This window comes from Tasmannia lanceolata, unplaced genomic scaffold (genome assembly GCF_043159265.1).
Source record: "Tasmannia lanceolata isolate RefF3 unplaced genomic scaffold, GAP_Taslan_0.1 ptg000005l, whole genome shotgun sequence".
Taxonomy (NCBI): Eukaryota; Viridiplantae; Streptophyta; class Magnoliopsida; order Canellales; family Winteraceae; genus Tasmannia; species Tasmannia lanceolata.
The window spans coordinates 19,513,140-19,528,441 of record NW_027518682.1 but is presented as its reverse complement, the minus strand read 5'-3'; the positions used below and the strand labels follow the sequence as shown (position 1 = coordinate 19,528,441).

The 15,302-nt window shown below is 38.0% G+C and overlaps 2 protein-coding genes across 2 annotated transcripts; both read right to left on the bottom strand.

The window, feature by feature from the left end:
* Nucleotides 1-856: 856 nt before the first annotated feature.
* On the bottom strand, nt 857-7,745 carry LOC143876801 (peroxidase A2-like). The gene is made up of 4 exons (XM_077378498.1): nt 7,501-7,745; nt 5,093-5,284; nt 2,361-2,526; nt 857-1,365 (listed from the first exon to the last, which is right to left on the bottom strand). Exons 1-4 carry the CDS (start codon nt 7,705-7,707, stop codon nt 947-949), a joined length of 984 nt encoding a protein of 327 aa, XP_077234613.1. The 5' UTR covers nt 7,708-7,745; the 3' UTR covers nt 857-946.
* A 2,124-nt stretch (nt 7,746-9,869) lies between these two features.
* LOC143876800 (peroxidase A2-like) lies at nt 9,870-15,096 on the bottom strand. Its single transcript, XM_077378497.1, has 4 exons — nt 14,826-15,096; nt 12,778-12,969; nt 11,742-11,907; nt 9,870-10,532 (listed from the first exon to the last, which is right to left on the bottom strand). Exons 1-4 carry the CDS (start codon nt 15,030-15,032, stop codon nt 10,114-10,116), a joined length of 984 nt encoding a protein of 327 aa, XP_077234612.1. The 5' UTR covers nt 15,033-15,096; the 3' UTR covers nt 9,870-10,113.
* Nucleotides 15,097-15,302: the final 206 nt, after the last annotated feature.

The window sequence follows — 15,302 nt, the reverse complement described above, 5'->3', positions numbered from 1 at the left end:
TTTGTCAACCGATTGTGGGTCCCAAACTGATTATTCGACACATGATTAAATGAAAATTTTAGTCCAATAATTGGTTTGGGGCCCACAATGGGTTGCCACACTATGAAACGAACCGGGCCTAATTTGAGTCCAAGGATCGGTTTTGAACACAATTGATTTTCAAAATCCAAAACAAACTGGACTTTAATTTTAAATTTTAATTTCATAAAATAGTTAAGTGTTATTTGAGGAAGTATCAAGTGTTACACATCCACACAGGCTCAATTTTTAGCAGATTCTGTCTTATTAATTTCATTCGAGGTCGTTGTTCCGTCCTTCAAAAGTGATATGGAAAATGGCTTTCCTCGAAATTTGGCTTGCAGGAATTTTTTGGAAAAGCTTGGAAAGGAAAGATATTTCTAAATTTTTAAGGAAAGATATTTTACACACAAAAAGAAGATAATTTGAATCAGCCCTATTAGATTTTTATTTAGAGTCACGCAAAGTTTACGATGATATCCCTCTGGGTGAACTACAATTATATCAGTTTCCTATCATTTTCCTCTAAATCGTGGAAAGAAAAAATTTTCCTATGAAGATAATTTCCATAATAAAAGTATTTCTTGCAATCCAAACAAAGGCTTAGTATGATATTACGGAATCAAATTATTTCAAGATATTTTTTTGTTTCTTATAATCTTATTTCCTCGTTCACAAATACATCAGCGCTCACTTCCATTCTAGCCTCTACTATCATGAAAACATACATAAAACTAAGCATTTAGGCATCTCTTTATAGGAGAACACCTTTGGATTCTCACAACTTTGCTTTTGGCTGATTGAAACATTGTTCAATCTTTTATTTGGTAGGAAAGAAACTGATTGATGCAACACAAGACTTCCCAAGAACACACCCATCCTAATACTATTCTCTCTTAAGCACACTTAACTTCAGAGTTGTGAAAAGTTAACCTCCATTAACCAGCTTGCAATCGGAACGAACCTGTCCATTGGTGCCCGTTAGAGGGCTGATGTTCCCCATTTTTATCATGGATGAAGCGAAATTCTGAAAGAAGGTATTTTGGCTGCTACTGAAGCTATTAACAATGGAGATTGTTGAAGCCCCGGTTGTGGAAAACAGTTCTTGATCCGATTGGAAAAGCCCCTGGTTGTTCTGAAGGTTTGCGTAGTAGTTATTATCGAAGGTGTTGGGGGTTATTGGATCCAAATTGGTCAAGGTATTGGGGGATCCATTCTGGGGGCATATTTGTTGAAGGGTCGCCAAATAAGTGGTGTTTAGTGTTGGGTCTGGGCTCCCGGTCCCACTGAAATTGTATAGACGACTGATGAAATTGAGACATCGAGAACGCCCAAATGTGTGACCACCTGAAAAAGACACACACACACACGTGGTTAGATTTCATGGAAAGCGTAGATGCATCACTGATTCTACATAAGCCGTGGTCCATACTATTCCCCTCACCAATGATTGTTCATTTTCATTACGCATATGTAGGGTAGTTTGGAAGTGTAAAGTAATTCGCTAATACTATCTTGAAGGTAAAATGGAACTATTGAAAGCTTGTGAAAGGCCTAGAGACAAGCCAATCTCATGAATGAGATTAAAGATAATTAAGTTTCTGTGTGGTTTTTTTTTTCCTTTTTCTTATTCCTTGAAGCGCTAATGATTTGGCTGATCAAGTAGCCTAATTAGAAGAATCTAGCACCTCATTTTATATAGGACAATCTTTACCGCCTGAAGTGCACTTGTAATCTTTTATTTTTAATGAATTTGGCATCTTTTATAAAAACAAACTCCTAAGGCGCTGTTCATTTTAGATTATGGCAACCGATTGTCAGTCCAAAACCTATTACTGGACTCAATTCTGTTTATTTTTTAGTCAAATAATTGGTTTTGGACTCAAAATCGGTTGGCATAATCCCAAACGAAACGGGCCTAAGCTGTATTTGTATTGCCACGGTCAAGAATCAGCATCGGCGTCCTATTTTGATTCCTATTACAATTTCCCTGTCAATAGATTGGAACAAAAAAATTAATTCGTAGAAATTCTAACACAAATTTCATTCTGACCCAGACAGAATCAGAATACTACCTCTTGGGGCAGAAACCGATTTTGGTACTTTTCCCCTTTATTTCTTCCCTAGTGTCATTTCCGCCCCTTGATTATGTTCTTTTATTTTAACCAAATGCCAGAATCGGAATAAGATGCCCATTCCAACGCCTGATTTTGGCAATCCAAGTACAACACCAATTTTTGTTCTGGTTTGAGAAATGATACTACCCATCCCTTTTATAGCATTGTCACCCTGATTTTGTTTGTCAAGTGCTGAAAATAGTCATTTACCATCCTAATACTTACCAGATAATGTGACCAGATCGTTGGTGTCAAGGCCCTTAACAGAGAACTTAGTTGTAATTATGCTCAGGCTCTCGAAGGGAGCTGGAATGTCACTGTTGGCTCCGCTTAGGTTTGCAATCGTGCTATCCCTTCTTCCCAGTAGCACATTCCAGGTGGGCCCTCCTGACTGTGAAGAATAAAATGCATCGTTTTAATTTCACTATTATGTAAAATTCATACACATAATAATGGTGTATGCTCTCAATACCATATTCTGATCGCGACCAGAAGTTAGTGATGTGTGGGGTCTTGTCAATGTTGTCATACCGACTGGCAAATAAAATGATTGTGCCTCCATTTTCCAAGGAATATATAGACCCTGGGACTGGGAGCATATAGCTCCAAAGGAATCTGCCGAACTGTGTAACCAAATTCAAGGGCAGGCTAGATTGCTTTCAAAAGTAAACGAAATCTCTTGACTATGTTTTTATTTTTTTTGGTAGGTAAATCTCTTGACTCTATAGAAAGTATTAAAACATGTTGGTCTTGTTTAACAACCGGGCATGGTTTGAAATTCAAAATGAAATTAATTTATCCTTTGCCTATATTATTACACTAGTAACAAAAAAAAACTGTACGGACCACGTCATAGGTTGATCCAAACCGTCCATGTGATGGAACACAACATAAATAGGTTGTGCCCCAAAAATAATTTCCATAGGCTGATCCTAGCCCTCCAATCTATAGAAGTTTCCATAATTCCTCTTAAATCGGATGGTTAAGATCACCCTATATATTTTTTATTAAAAAATCATAAAGGAGGGAGGTAAGATTGAAATCATGTAGCTTTAATGGGTGTCTTTGTTAAAAAGCATAAAGGAGGGGATAGGATTGAAAAATATGTGAGTTGAATGGGTGCATTTGTTAAAAAAAGTAAAAAAAAGTGATGTGTAATTCTCATAGAATTTTCAAAAAATTCAAAAAAATCTCTTATTTTCTCTTCTAATATATAGTATATACTAGTAAAAAATCTGTAAAAGAACTGTACGTACCACATCATAGGTTGATCTAAACCGTCCATGTAATGAAACACCACATAAATAGGTTGTGCCCCAAAACTCATTTTCATAGGCTCATCCTAGCCCTCCAATCTATAGAGGTTTCCATAATATGTTGTTCCTCTTAAATCGGATGGTTAAGATCACCCTATAGATTTTTTATTAAAAAAGCATAAAGAGGGGGGTAGGATTGAAATTATTTGGCTTTAATGGGTGCCTTTGTTAAAAAGCATGAAGGAGGGGGTATGATTGAAAATATGTGTGTTGAATGGGTGCCTTTGTTAAAAAAAGTCAAAAAGAGTGATATGTAATTCTACAAAAATTCCCTTATTTTCTCTTCTACTATATAGATACTAGTAAAAAACCCGTGCGATGCACGGGCCGACAAAAAACTATACGGACCACGTGACCACGTCATAGGTTGATCCAAACCGTCCATGTGATGGAACACAAAATAAATAGGTTGTACCCCAAAAATCATTTCCATAGGCCGATCCTAGCCCTCCAATCTATAAATATTTTCATAATTCCTCTTAAATCGGATGGTTAAGATCACCCTATAGATTTTTTATTAAAAAACCATAAAGGAGGGGGTTAAGATTGAAATTGTATGGCTTTAATGGGTGCCTTTGTTAAAAGCATAAAGGAGGAGGTAGTATTGAAATTATATGATTTAATGGGTGCCTTTGTTAAAAGCATAAAGGAGGGGGTAGGATTGAAATTATATGAGTTGAATGGGTGCATTTGTTCAAAAAAGTAAAAAAATATGATGTGTAACTCTCTTCTTTTCATCCCAGCTTATTGTAATAGATAGATATGTAGCTAGGCAATTTCTCCAAAAGCTTTTTCTCGGCACAATTATGCAGAGAGAACAGCCACCTTCACCTCAGACGAGTTAAATGAATAAGACCAAATCTGCTAAGAAGTGAGCCGAGTGGCTGTTCTCTCCTGCATGAGTTAGCTGTGTACCTTTTATTTCAATTAATAAAATTTAAGGTGTCGCCCCGGGTTCCTTAATAAATTCCGGGTTAAAAAAATGTGTGGTATGTGCACTAGATCAAGAGATATCAAGAATATTATGGAATATTCGGGACCTTTCAACTTTGCAACCCTGAAATTTTTTCCCTTGATAGATGATTTTTCCTAGTTTTTACTTTTTAGGCTCTGTTTGGATTGATTGAGAAATATTTCTCATGGAAAATTCTTTTCTAGGGATTTTTTTGTATCCATTATTTGAAATAAAATGATATAGTTATGGCTTATTTTGAAGGATGTAACTATGAATTGAAGCTCCTGCTATATAAAAGTTTAACTGGTGTGGTTCAAGTTACTTTTTTCATTTCTAATCAGACAATGGAAAAGTAAGAAACATTGGAAAAGTTTTTCTTTTCCAATTTTTTTTCTTTTCATCTGTAATCATTCTAAAGCTCTTTTTTTTTATGTGGAAAATTTTTAACTGAAATAAATTTTACCTAAAGGAGGCATTACAAAACCTTGGAAAAACAATCTTACACAGGGAAAAAAAACTTGAAGAATTATTTTTTATGGTGCCAAATATGTACTTAGGCACTTGAAATGAAGTTCCATGCGACTAAGAAGAATAAGAATATGATTTTCTGATGATAATGATGACAATTTGCTGATGGTCATTGTATAAAATTTGAAAAAAAATAAAAGAAATTTATGGATACTCACTAGAGACACAGACACTTCAGCAGCAATGGCAAGAATGTCTGCGCAGGAAACCACACCAGGGCAAGAGTTCTCCACCGCAGTTTTAATATTGTCGACGACACCAAAACCCCTAACTGAACCAACATTGGGGAGGGCATCCTGCTCGGTAACTATAGTGCTGCTATTGACCAGCAAAATTGACCCATCACAACCCTAACACAAGCACAATAATTTATGTTTCTTTAGTTCAACATGGTTGATCGATCAAATAGTATGCATTAGGTTAAATAACTGCGGCTCGAAAATTACTAAAACAAGCCTAACATGTTCATATATTTACGTTAGGGGTGCAAATCGGGTCCGGCGGGTTGAGTTTTCCAAAACCCACCCTACGTGAGAATTATCTCGGCTCGGCTCGGGTCTAATTTTTTACAGGAAAACCTGAGATTCCTAAACCCAACCCTACGCAAGATAGTTTCTCGGGTCGGGTCGGGTCGGGGATAGTGACTAATTTTAAAGATTGTAGGGAAAAAAAAATCTTCACACTAAAAGTTTCTAAATTTATGTCACCAAGTGTATTACTTTAAAAAGGACACTATATTTTCACATAACAGACAAGATCACCTAAATCAAAATAATTGTATCAATATATTGGAAAATGATTTTCTATGTTATTCAAGAGATATTTAAGAAAGTGACAGTGCACCCATATGAATCGGGTCAGGTTTCAGGTTTCGGGTTTTTTTTTTCTTTAAATCCAGCCCAACTCAAGATTGAGTCGGGTTTTCCAATTTAAAACCCGACCCTACCCAAGACCCATGATTTCTAAACCCGACCCATGTTATTTTCAGGATGGGCCAATGCGGGTCGGGTCAAGTTGCAACCCTAATTACGTGATGATATTAAAAAGTGTGGCGCTACGGAGACAGAGAGTAGAACTGAACGAATCTCCACATGCCACATGGCAGGTGTAGTTTTTGCATTTTAAAGGAAAAAAAGCTAAAGAAAGAGGAACAAGATTGCAAACCTGTGAAGAGGCTATTTGTTGGGTTCCACTATCGGTCCCCAACTCGGTTACCGCATCATTACTGAATTAAAAAAAATGAATTGATCTAGAACCTGTGGCGACTTCGCCGGCTAATTGGGCAAAAGATAACTAATTTCGCGCCCGTCGTTGAGGATACTGACTTGGGGAAATGATATATTTGCCCCCTTTCTTGCTTGGGACAGCCCCTCTAGTGTAAAAGGGCAGTCATAAATCAATGCACTAGTAGGGCTGTCTCAAGTACGAGAAGTGGCAAGTATTTTATTTTAATCTCTGCCCTTCCCATTTACTTTTTGTAATTAATCTCAGCCCTTGATGTGGATGGCCACCTCTTGAAAGGTAAATAGGTCCTCTTTGCATGGAGACCATTTCTCAAGCTACATGTATTTTATTTTACTTATTTTTCTCCCAAAGCAAAGCGCCTACGACATCGTTAGGATTAATTTAAATCGCTAAATATAAAATAATCACCCCTTCAATGGTCCCGCTATGTGTATATCGGCATTTGACTTTCAATTTATAAGCTATTTTTCAAATGGTTTAGATGGTCTTAAAATATGTAGTGGGTAGAGAAGTTGTGAGAGTATCAGAGGAATGGTTCATGATCAGTAGGGCACGACCTCATTGTAATACTAAGAGCCATGCCCGTTATAGTGATTTACTTTTGATTGATCTGAACCGTTCACTTGGTCGGTACCTGCCTTTTTGCCCATTTTGAGTACGACCTGTTGTCCCTGGTCCCACCTTCATCTGATGATTATTCTAGACTTTTGATCGAGTATGTTGAAAAAGATGCACATTATAATGGACTTCATGTGCACACATCCTAGAAAATCTTCTAAAATCCAAAGTGAAGGGCTATTCAAGGTTGGAGATTTTATATGGTGGTGGTCCTGGTGGAGTGTCAAGGCCGGTATTTTTCGAAATTTACAATGGAGCCCAATTCAAAGGAAGATCCAAACCGTTCATTTGTTGGGACACGACTTTAATAGGTTATACCCAACAAATCATCTCGATCTGGACATGGACTGCACATTACAGAAATCCATATAGATAAAATTGTTAGGATCATCCTATGTAGATGATCTGTGGGGTATAGCCTATTTACGTTGTGGCCCAACAAATGAACGGTTCGGGTCTTCGTCCGAAGTGGGCCCCACTATAAATTTAAATAAGTACTGGACTTCAGGCTCAGCCACAATATAAAATCTCAGGTCATAATTACTTTTTGTAATTAATCTCAGCCCTTCAGTTAAAGTGAACGGCTGATTCTGCTTGAACGGAGCACCGGTGCAAAGGAGCTTAATTAGACTTAAAACACGATATGTTCTCTGTCATCTGTAAAAGAAGAAGCATTGAAGAAAATAAAAGAGGTGGAGCTTACATTAACAAAGCAGTCATGGAAATGAAGTCTAAGGAGACTAGCCGTGATTCGAACGTCTGATTGTTGAGCCTGTTGGATGACATTGCTTACTATGCTCGTAACGTTTGGACAAGTGGAATTGTAAAACGTGGCACTCAATTGAGCGTCCGATCCCACAAACAAGAGGGCTAAAGCTAAGGTTGCTGATATCAAGAGAGTAGAAGACATTTTAAGCGATGTCTATAAATGCTTGTGCTTAATCTTCCTTGAGGCTCTCCATTTATAGGGAGTAAAGAGCAAAGACTTAGTAAACATTTTGATTATTCTTCTTTTTCTTGCTTTTTCTTAACAACGTTTGCATGGGCCCTATAAAAATACCATTGATTACATTTGAAAAATAGGGTCAGTACCCACACCGACTAATCCAAAGTTCTAGAGGCGAAACCGTGAAACATCGACTTGTCATCCTTTACACCTCTCTCTAGAAAGAAATTACAACTGTGACCACTCTCTCTCTCTCTCTCTCTCTCTCTCTCTCTCTCTCTCTCTCTCTCTCTCATTTGCCCTAATAGATGAATAGTTTTTAACGGTTCAACCGGGTAGTTACCGGAATATATTTTTCTAAGGTATCATGTTCTACTTTCGTTATTTCTTTATTATGCTTAAGTATAAAGTTTTATAGCTAGTTTACGATTGGAAGAATCTCTGGTCAAGTGGTAGAAAAGTACCCTGCTTAGATATGAACCCAAGTTCGATTCCTTTGCAGAATTAGAAAACCTACACCATAATTTTTCTTTTGGTGTTGAAGGTAAGGTCCATCCCAATCATTTTCATTAGAAATAACCGGTTCAAACCTAACTCCACCGTAGCTGGTTTCACATTCAATAAATATATAAACAACGTCTGCTATACTACACAAAGGGTATATTCCTTTACTATTGTGAATTGGAAAATGATATATTCGCCCCCTTTCTTCTCTAGGACAGCCACTTGTAGTGTAAAAGAATAGTCATATACACTAGGCACACTGTCCCAGGGAAGAAAAGGGGGCGTATATATCACTTCCCTTATGATTTATGTTTTATGGAAAAACTTGACCGGTAAAACTTTAAAAGTGTAGAGTTTCCTTCAACTATTACAAGAAAATAGGCTTGGCCTTGCCATTTTCTTAAAAAAAATAACCCTTTTTTACTAGGCAATTACATTGAGTTCCTAATAAACTGCTATGGCCTAGGGGTCCCAACCAAACCCCAGCTTACCTTCCAAAAAAGGGACGATGTAAGGCCTAGTACAGTTCAAAAGACAAAACCACACTTATTCTCTCTGCAAGCCTTTAACACCACGCTCGGCTCGGCTCGTTAAGCTCACAAGTGAGGCTCGGCTCGGCTCGGGCTCGGGCTCGGCCAGGCTCGCGAGCCTTACCGAGCTCGGGTTATAGTATGTTCACTCCCCTCATCTTCCCTGGACAGCCCTACTAGTGTAATTTGACTACTTTTTTTACACTATGGGGGTGGTCCTAGTAACAAATGGGGTTCCAAAAATGAAGTGACATATTTTGCCCCCCCTTTCACTCCATGGACAACCCTTTTAATGTATATATTAATATATAATATATATATTTAAATATATTAAATTCTTAACGAGCCGAGCCGAGTCGAGCCTGGCCTAACTCGGGCTCGGCTCATTAAGCTTAACGAGCTAACACGGCTCTGCTCGTTAAGGATTCGAGCCAAGCTCGAGCCGAGCTTTTTTCGAGCCGAGCTTTTTTCGAGCGAGCTTCCGAGCCCGAGCCAAAATTGACACCCTTACCTACGCTCGTTGCTCTTTTGGTGCCATGCCGACCCCAGGGTTCAACCCAACCCGACCCAAGGAACCGTTTTTTCTACCCAAAACTGAAGCCAGCTCGAGTTCGACCCGACCCAAGTTTTTAAGCTTACGAACAAAATATTTGATAAAAAATGTCGGGTTTTACTCGGGTCGGGTTTTATCTAGTGTTACACAGCCACACAGGCTCACTTTTTAGCAGATTTTGTCTTATTTATTTAATTCATTCGAGGTCCTGTCCTTTAAAAGTGAGATGCAAAATGGCTTTCCGCGAAATTGGCTTGTAGGATTTTCTTTTGGAAATGCTTGGAAAGGAAAAATATTTCTGAACTTTCTTATTTTTTACACACAAAAAAAAGATAATTTGGACCAACACTATTCAATTTTTATTTAGAGTCACCTTAAGTTTATGATGATATCCCTCTGGATCAACTACAATTATATCAGTTTCCTATGAAAATAATTTCCACAAGAAATGTTTTTCTTGCAATTCAAGCAGGATCAATTTATTTCAAGATATTTTAAGTTTCTTACAATCTTATTTTCTCGTACACAAATACACCAGCTAATGCTCACTTCCATTTCTAGCCTCTATTACCATGAAAACATACAAAAAGTATGCATTTAGGCATCTCTTTCTAAGAGAACACCTTTGGATTCTCACAAATTTGCTTTTGGCAGACTGAAACATTATTCAATCTTTTATTTGGTAGGAAAGAAATTGAGTGGTGCAACACAAGACTTCCCAAAAACACACCCATCCTAATACTATTCTCTCTCAAGCACACTTAACTTCAGAGTTGTGAATAGTTAACCTCCATTAACCCGCTTGCAATCGGAACGAATCTGTCCATTGGTGCCTGTTAGAGGGCTGATATTCCCCATATTTATCATGGATGAAGCAAAGTTCTGAAAGAAGGTGCTTTGGCTGCTACTGAAGCTATTAACAATGGAGATTGTTGAAGCCCCGGTTGTGGAAAGCAGTTCTTGATCCGATTGGAAAAGCCCCTGGTTGTTCTGAAGGTTTGCGTAGTAGTTATTATCGAAGGTGTTGGGTGTTATTGGATCCAAATTGGTCAAGGTACTGAGGCTTCCATTTTGGGGGCATATTTGTTGGAGCGTGGCCAAATAAGTGGTGTTTAGTGTTGGGTCCGGGCTCCCGGTCCCACTGAAATTGTATAGACGACCGATGAAATTGCGACATTGAGAACGTCCAAATGTGTGACCACCTGAAAATGACACACACACATGTGGTGTTAAAAAATGTGAGATAGTTGGATCATCATTAACCTAGATTTAGAAAGTTGCATGGATGAGATATATTAGAGAACCAGAGATTACATTAGCAATTAGGTTAGAATACTATATTCCTATCTCTATCCCTTCTTATCTTAATCTTTCTATGTTTATCCGTTTGAGTGTTTTATATAAACACTCGTCAAGCCCTAATTGTAATCATCCAAGAATTAGTAGAAATTTTTAATTTATCACTCTGTGTTAGATGTCATGGCAGAACTCAGAAGCATCACTGATATCTCAGAACTCAAAAATGAGATTAAAGATACCTCTGTGCTTATTGCTCCTTCTTTCTGTTTTTTTCTTCTCTCTTCTCTCTTATTCCTAGAAGCGGCAACGAATTGATTGATCCCTAGCCAAATTAGGAGCATCTAACACCACATTTTATAAGGGGCAATCTTTACTACCTGAAGTGCCTCGTCAATTTTTTTATATGAATCTTTATAAAAAAACAAACAAACTGGTCGGTTGTATTAGTATTGCCAGAATCAGGAATTGGAATCCCCATCCTATTTCTAGATATTCTAATAAAAATTTCATTCCGGCCGAAAGAGAATTAGAATACCACCTCTTGGGGGGCGGAAAACAGATTTTGGTAGTTCCCCCCCCCCCCCCCCCCCCCCTTTAATTCTGTTGTTGCCTCATTTCTGCCTCTTGATTCCGCTCATCTTTTTAACTAAGGGGCTGTTTGGATACGCGGATTTTAGAATCCAGGTTTTTAGTCTGAAAACAGTGTAAAAGAGGGTTCATGATCAAACTGCTGCCGCAATCCCGGTAGCGTTTCGGTTTTAGAAATCTCGCATGCATAATGAGATTTTTAAAAGCTGGAAAAATGGGAGGATCTGCTACTCTCTTACTGTCGGAAAGAAGGGCGAGAAGTCAAAAACGAGTCAAAAAAGACAGCTGGTCCGCTTCTTCTCGTCTCTTAGCTACAATTTTGAAAAAATCCCGGATTTTAAAATCCGTGTATCCAAACAGCCCCTAAATGTTGGAAAGCCTGATTTTGGCAATCCAAATACAACCCTAATTTTTGTTACGGTTTGACAAATGATACTACCACTCCCTTTTATAGAATTGTGAGTTGTGACCCCCTTTTTGTTTGTCTTATGCTGACATTAGTGATTTACCATTGTAACGCTTACCAGATAATGAGACCAAATCGTTGGTGTTAAGGCCCTTAGCAGAGAACTTTGATGTAATTGTGCTGAGGCTCTCGAAGGGAGCTGGAATGTCACTGTTGGCTCCGCTTAGGTTTGCAATCGTGCTATCCCTTCTTCCCAATAGCACATTCCAGGTGGGCCCTCCTGACTGCGAACAATAAGATGCATCGTTTTAATTTCACTAGTATGTACAACTTATACACATAATAATTGGTGCATGCTCTCAATACCATATTCTGAGAGCGACCTGAAGTTAGTGGTCTTGCCATAGCGACTAGCAAATAAAATTACCATGCCTTCATTTTCCAAGGAATAGATAGACCTTGGGAGCATATAGCTCCAAAGGAATCTGCCGAATTGCAACCAAATTCAAGTGCAGGCTAGATTGCTTTGAAAAGTAAACGAAATCTCTTGACTCTACTAAAAAGTATTAAAACATTTTGGTCATGATGTTTAACAGCCGGGCATGGTTTGAAATTCAAAATGAAATTAATTCGTCCTTTGTCTATATTAACATATTTAGCTTGGCAATTTCTCCGAAACCCTTTTCTCTCTTGCATAAGTGAGCTGCGAAATGGCATTCCGTAAAATTCCCTACAAATCCCATATGTGTGTGTGTGTTTGTCTGTGTATCTCTCTTGCACAAGTTGCTTTTTTCATTTCTAATCAAACAATGGAAAAGTAAGAAACATTGGAAAAGTTTTTCTTTTTCCAATTTTTTTTCTTTTCATCTGTAATCATTCTAAAGCTTTCTTTTTTTATCTGGAAAATTTTTAACTGAAATAAATTTTACCTAAAGAAGGCATTACAAAACCTTGGAAAAACAATCTTACACAGGGAAAAAAAACTTGAAGAATTATTTTTTATGGTGCCAAACATGTACTTAGGCACTTGAAATGAAGTTCCATGCCCCACTAAGAAGATTAAGAATATGATTTTCTGATGATAATGATGACAAGTTGCTGATGGTCATTGTATAAAATTTGAAAAAAAATAAAAGAAATTTATGGATACTCACTAGAGACACAGACACTTCAGCAGCAATGGCAAGAATGTCTGCGCAGGAAACCACACCAGGGCAAGAGTTCTCCACCGCAGTTTTAATATTGTCGACGACACCAAAACCCCTAACTGAACCAACATTGGGGAGGGCATCCTGCTCGGTAACTATAGTGCTGCTATTGACCAGCAAAATTGACCCATCACAACCCTAACACAAGCACAGTAATTTATGTTTCTTTAGTTCAAAATGGTTGATCGATCAAATAGTATGCATTAAGTTAAATAGCTGTGGCTCGAAAATTACTAAAACAAGCCTAACATGTTCATATATTTACGTGATGATATTAAAAAGTGTGGTGCTACGGTGACAGAGTGGAACTGAACAAATCTCCACATACCACATGGCCTGGGAGGTGTAGTTTTTTACATTTTAAGGGAAAAAGATAGAGAAAGAGGAACAAGATTGCTAACCTGTCAAGAGGCTATTTGTTCGGTTCTACTATCAGTCCCCAACTCGGTTTCCATATCATTACTCTATTAAAAAAAAGGGAGATGGTAAATTCACACCCGTGTAGGATTATTCGCACTCCTGTAATGTGATTTGACGTCAAAAATTGTTAAAGTCTATTCACGTTACCCTCCTTTTTTACACTTTTTGAAGCAAAATCATGTTAAATGGGTGCAGATAATCCTAGGGGTGCGAATTTATCATCTCCCTAAAAAAAATGAATTGATCTAGAGCCTGGCGCGACTTCGCCAGCTAATCGGGCCAAAAAAAACTAATTTGGAGCCCCAATATTTACTCGGGGAAAATGATATATTTGCCCCCATTCTTACTTGGGACAGCCCCTGTAATCTAAAAGGGAAGTCATAAATTAATGCACTAGAGGGGGGGGTGTCTCAAGTACGAAAAGGGGCAAGTATTTTCCCATTTACTTTTTGAAATTAATCTCAGCCCTTCATGTGGCCACCTCTTGAAAGGTATGTCGGTCCTCTTAGGATGTAGACCATTTCTAAAGCTAAATGTATTTTATTTTACTTTTCTTTCTCACAAAGCAAAGCGTCTACGACATCGTTAGGGTTAATTTATATCGCTACATATAAAATAATAACCCCTTCAACTATCGGCATTTGACTTTCAATTTAGAAGCTAGTTTTCAAATGGTTAGGATGGTCTAGCTGCAATTAATTATATATGTTTGCCTACAGATAAAGGGTCCATATCTTTAAATTATGCAGTGGGTAGAGAAGCAGTTGAAGCTTTCCGTGCAGTTGTAGCACGAGAAGTTCTGAGAGTATCAGAGGAAAGGTTCATGATCAATGGGGCACGACCTCCTTCTAATACTACAGCCATGCCCGTTATAGTGAGTTACTTTTGATTGGTCAGTACCTGCCTTTTTGTCCCTGTAGCCCCTTGCTCCCACCTTCATTGGATGATTCTAGACTTTTGATCGAGTATGATGAAAAAGATGCACATTATAATGGACTTCATGTGCACACATCCTAGAAAATCTCCAAAATCCAAAGTGAAGGGCTATTCAAGGTTGGAGATTTTATATGGCGGTGGAGTGTCAAGACCGGTATTTTTCGAAATTTACAATATTGGAGCCCAATTCAAAGGAAGATCCAAATCGTTCATTTGTTGGGACCAGACTTTAATAGGTTATACCCTGCAGATAGATGATCTGACCCTTCGATCTGGACATGGACTGCACATTACAGAAACCTAGATAGATAAAATTGTTAGGATCATCCTACGTAGATGATCTGTAGGTATAGCCTATTTAAGTTGTGGCCCAACCAATGAATGGTTTGGATCTTCGTATGAAGTGGGCCCCGCTGTAAATTTCAAAAAGTACTGGACTTCAGGCTTAGCCACAATATAAAATCTCAGATCATAATTACTTTTTGTAATTAATCTCAGCCCTTCAGTTAAAGTGAACGGCTGATTCTGCTTGAACGGAGCACCGGTGCAAAGGAGCTTAATTAGACTTAAAACACGATATGTTCTCTGTCATCTGTAAAAGAAGAAGCATTGAAGAAAATAAAAGAGTTGGAGCTTACATTAACAAAGCAGTCATGGAAATGAAGTCTAAGGAGACTAGCCGTGATTCGAACGTCTGATTGTAGAGCTTGTTGGATGACATTGCTTACTATGCTCGTAACGTTTGGACAAGTGGAATTGTAAAACGCGGCACTCAATTGAGCGTCCGATCCCACAAACAAGAGGGCTAAAGCTAAGGTTGCTGATATCAAGAGAGTAGAAGACATTTTAAGCGATGTCTACAAATGCTTGTGCTTAATCTTCCTTGAGGCTCTCCTTTTATAGGGAGTGAGAGCAAAGACCTAGTAAACATTTTGATTATTACTCTTCTTCTTCCTTTTTCTTATGATTGATAATTTTACTTTGATTTGATTTGTTTAAGAAACTCCAAACGTTTGCATGGGCCCTATGAATCTACAAAAATATCATCACATTTGAAAAATAGGGTCAGTACCCACACCGAGTAATCCAAGTTCTAGAGGCGAAACCGTGCAAGA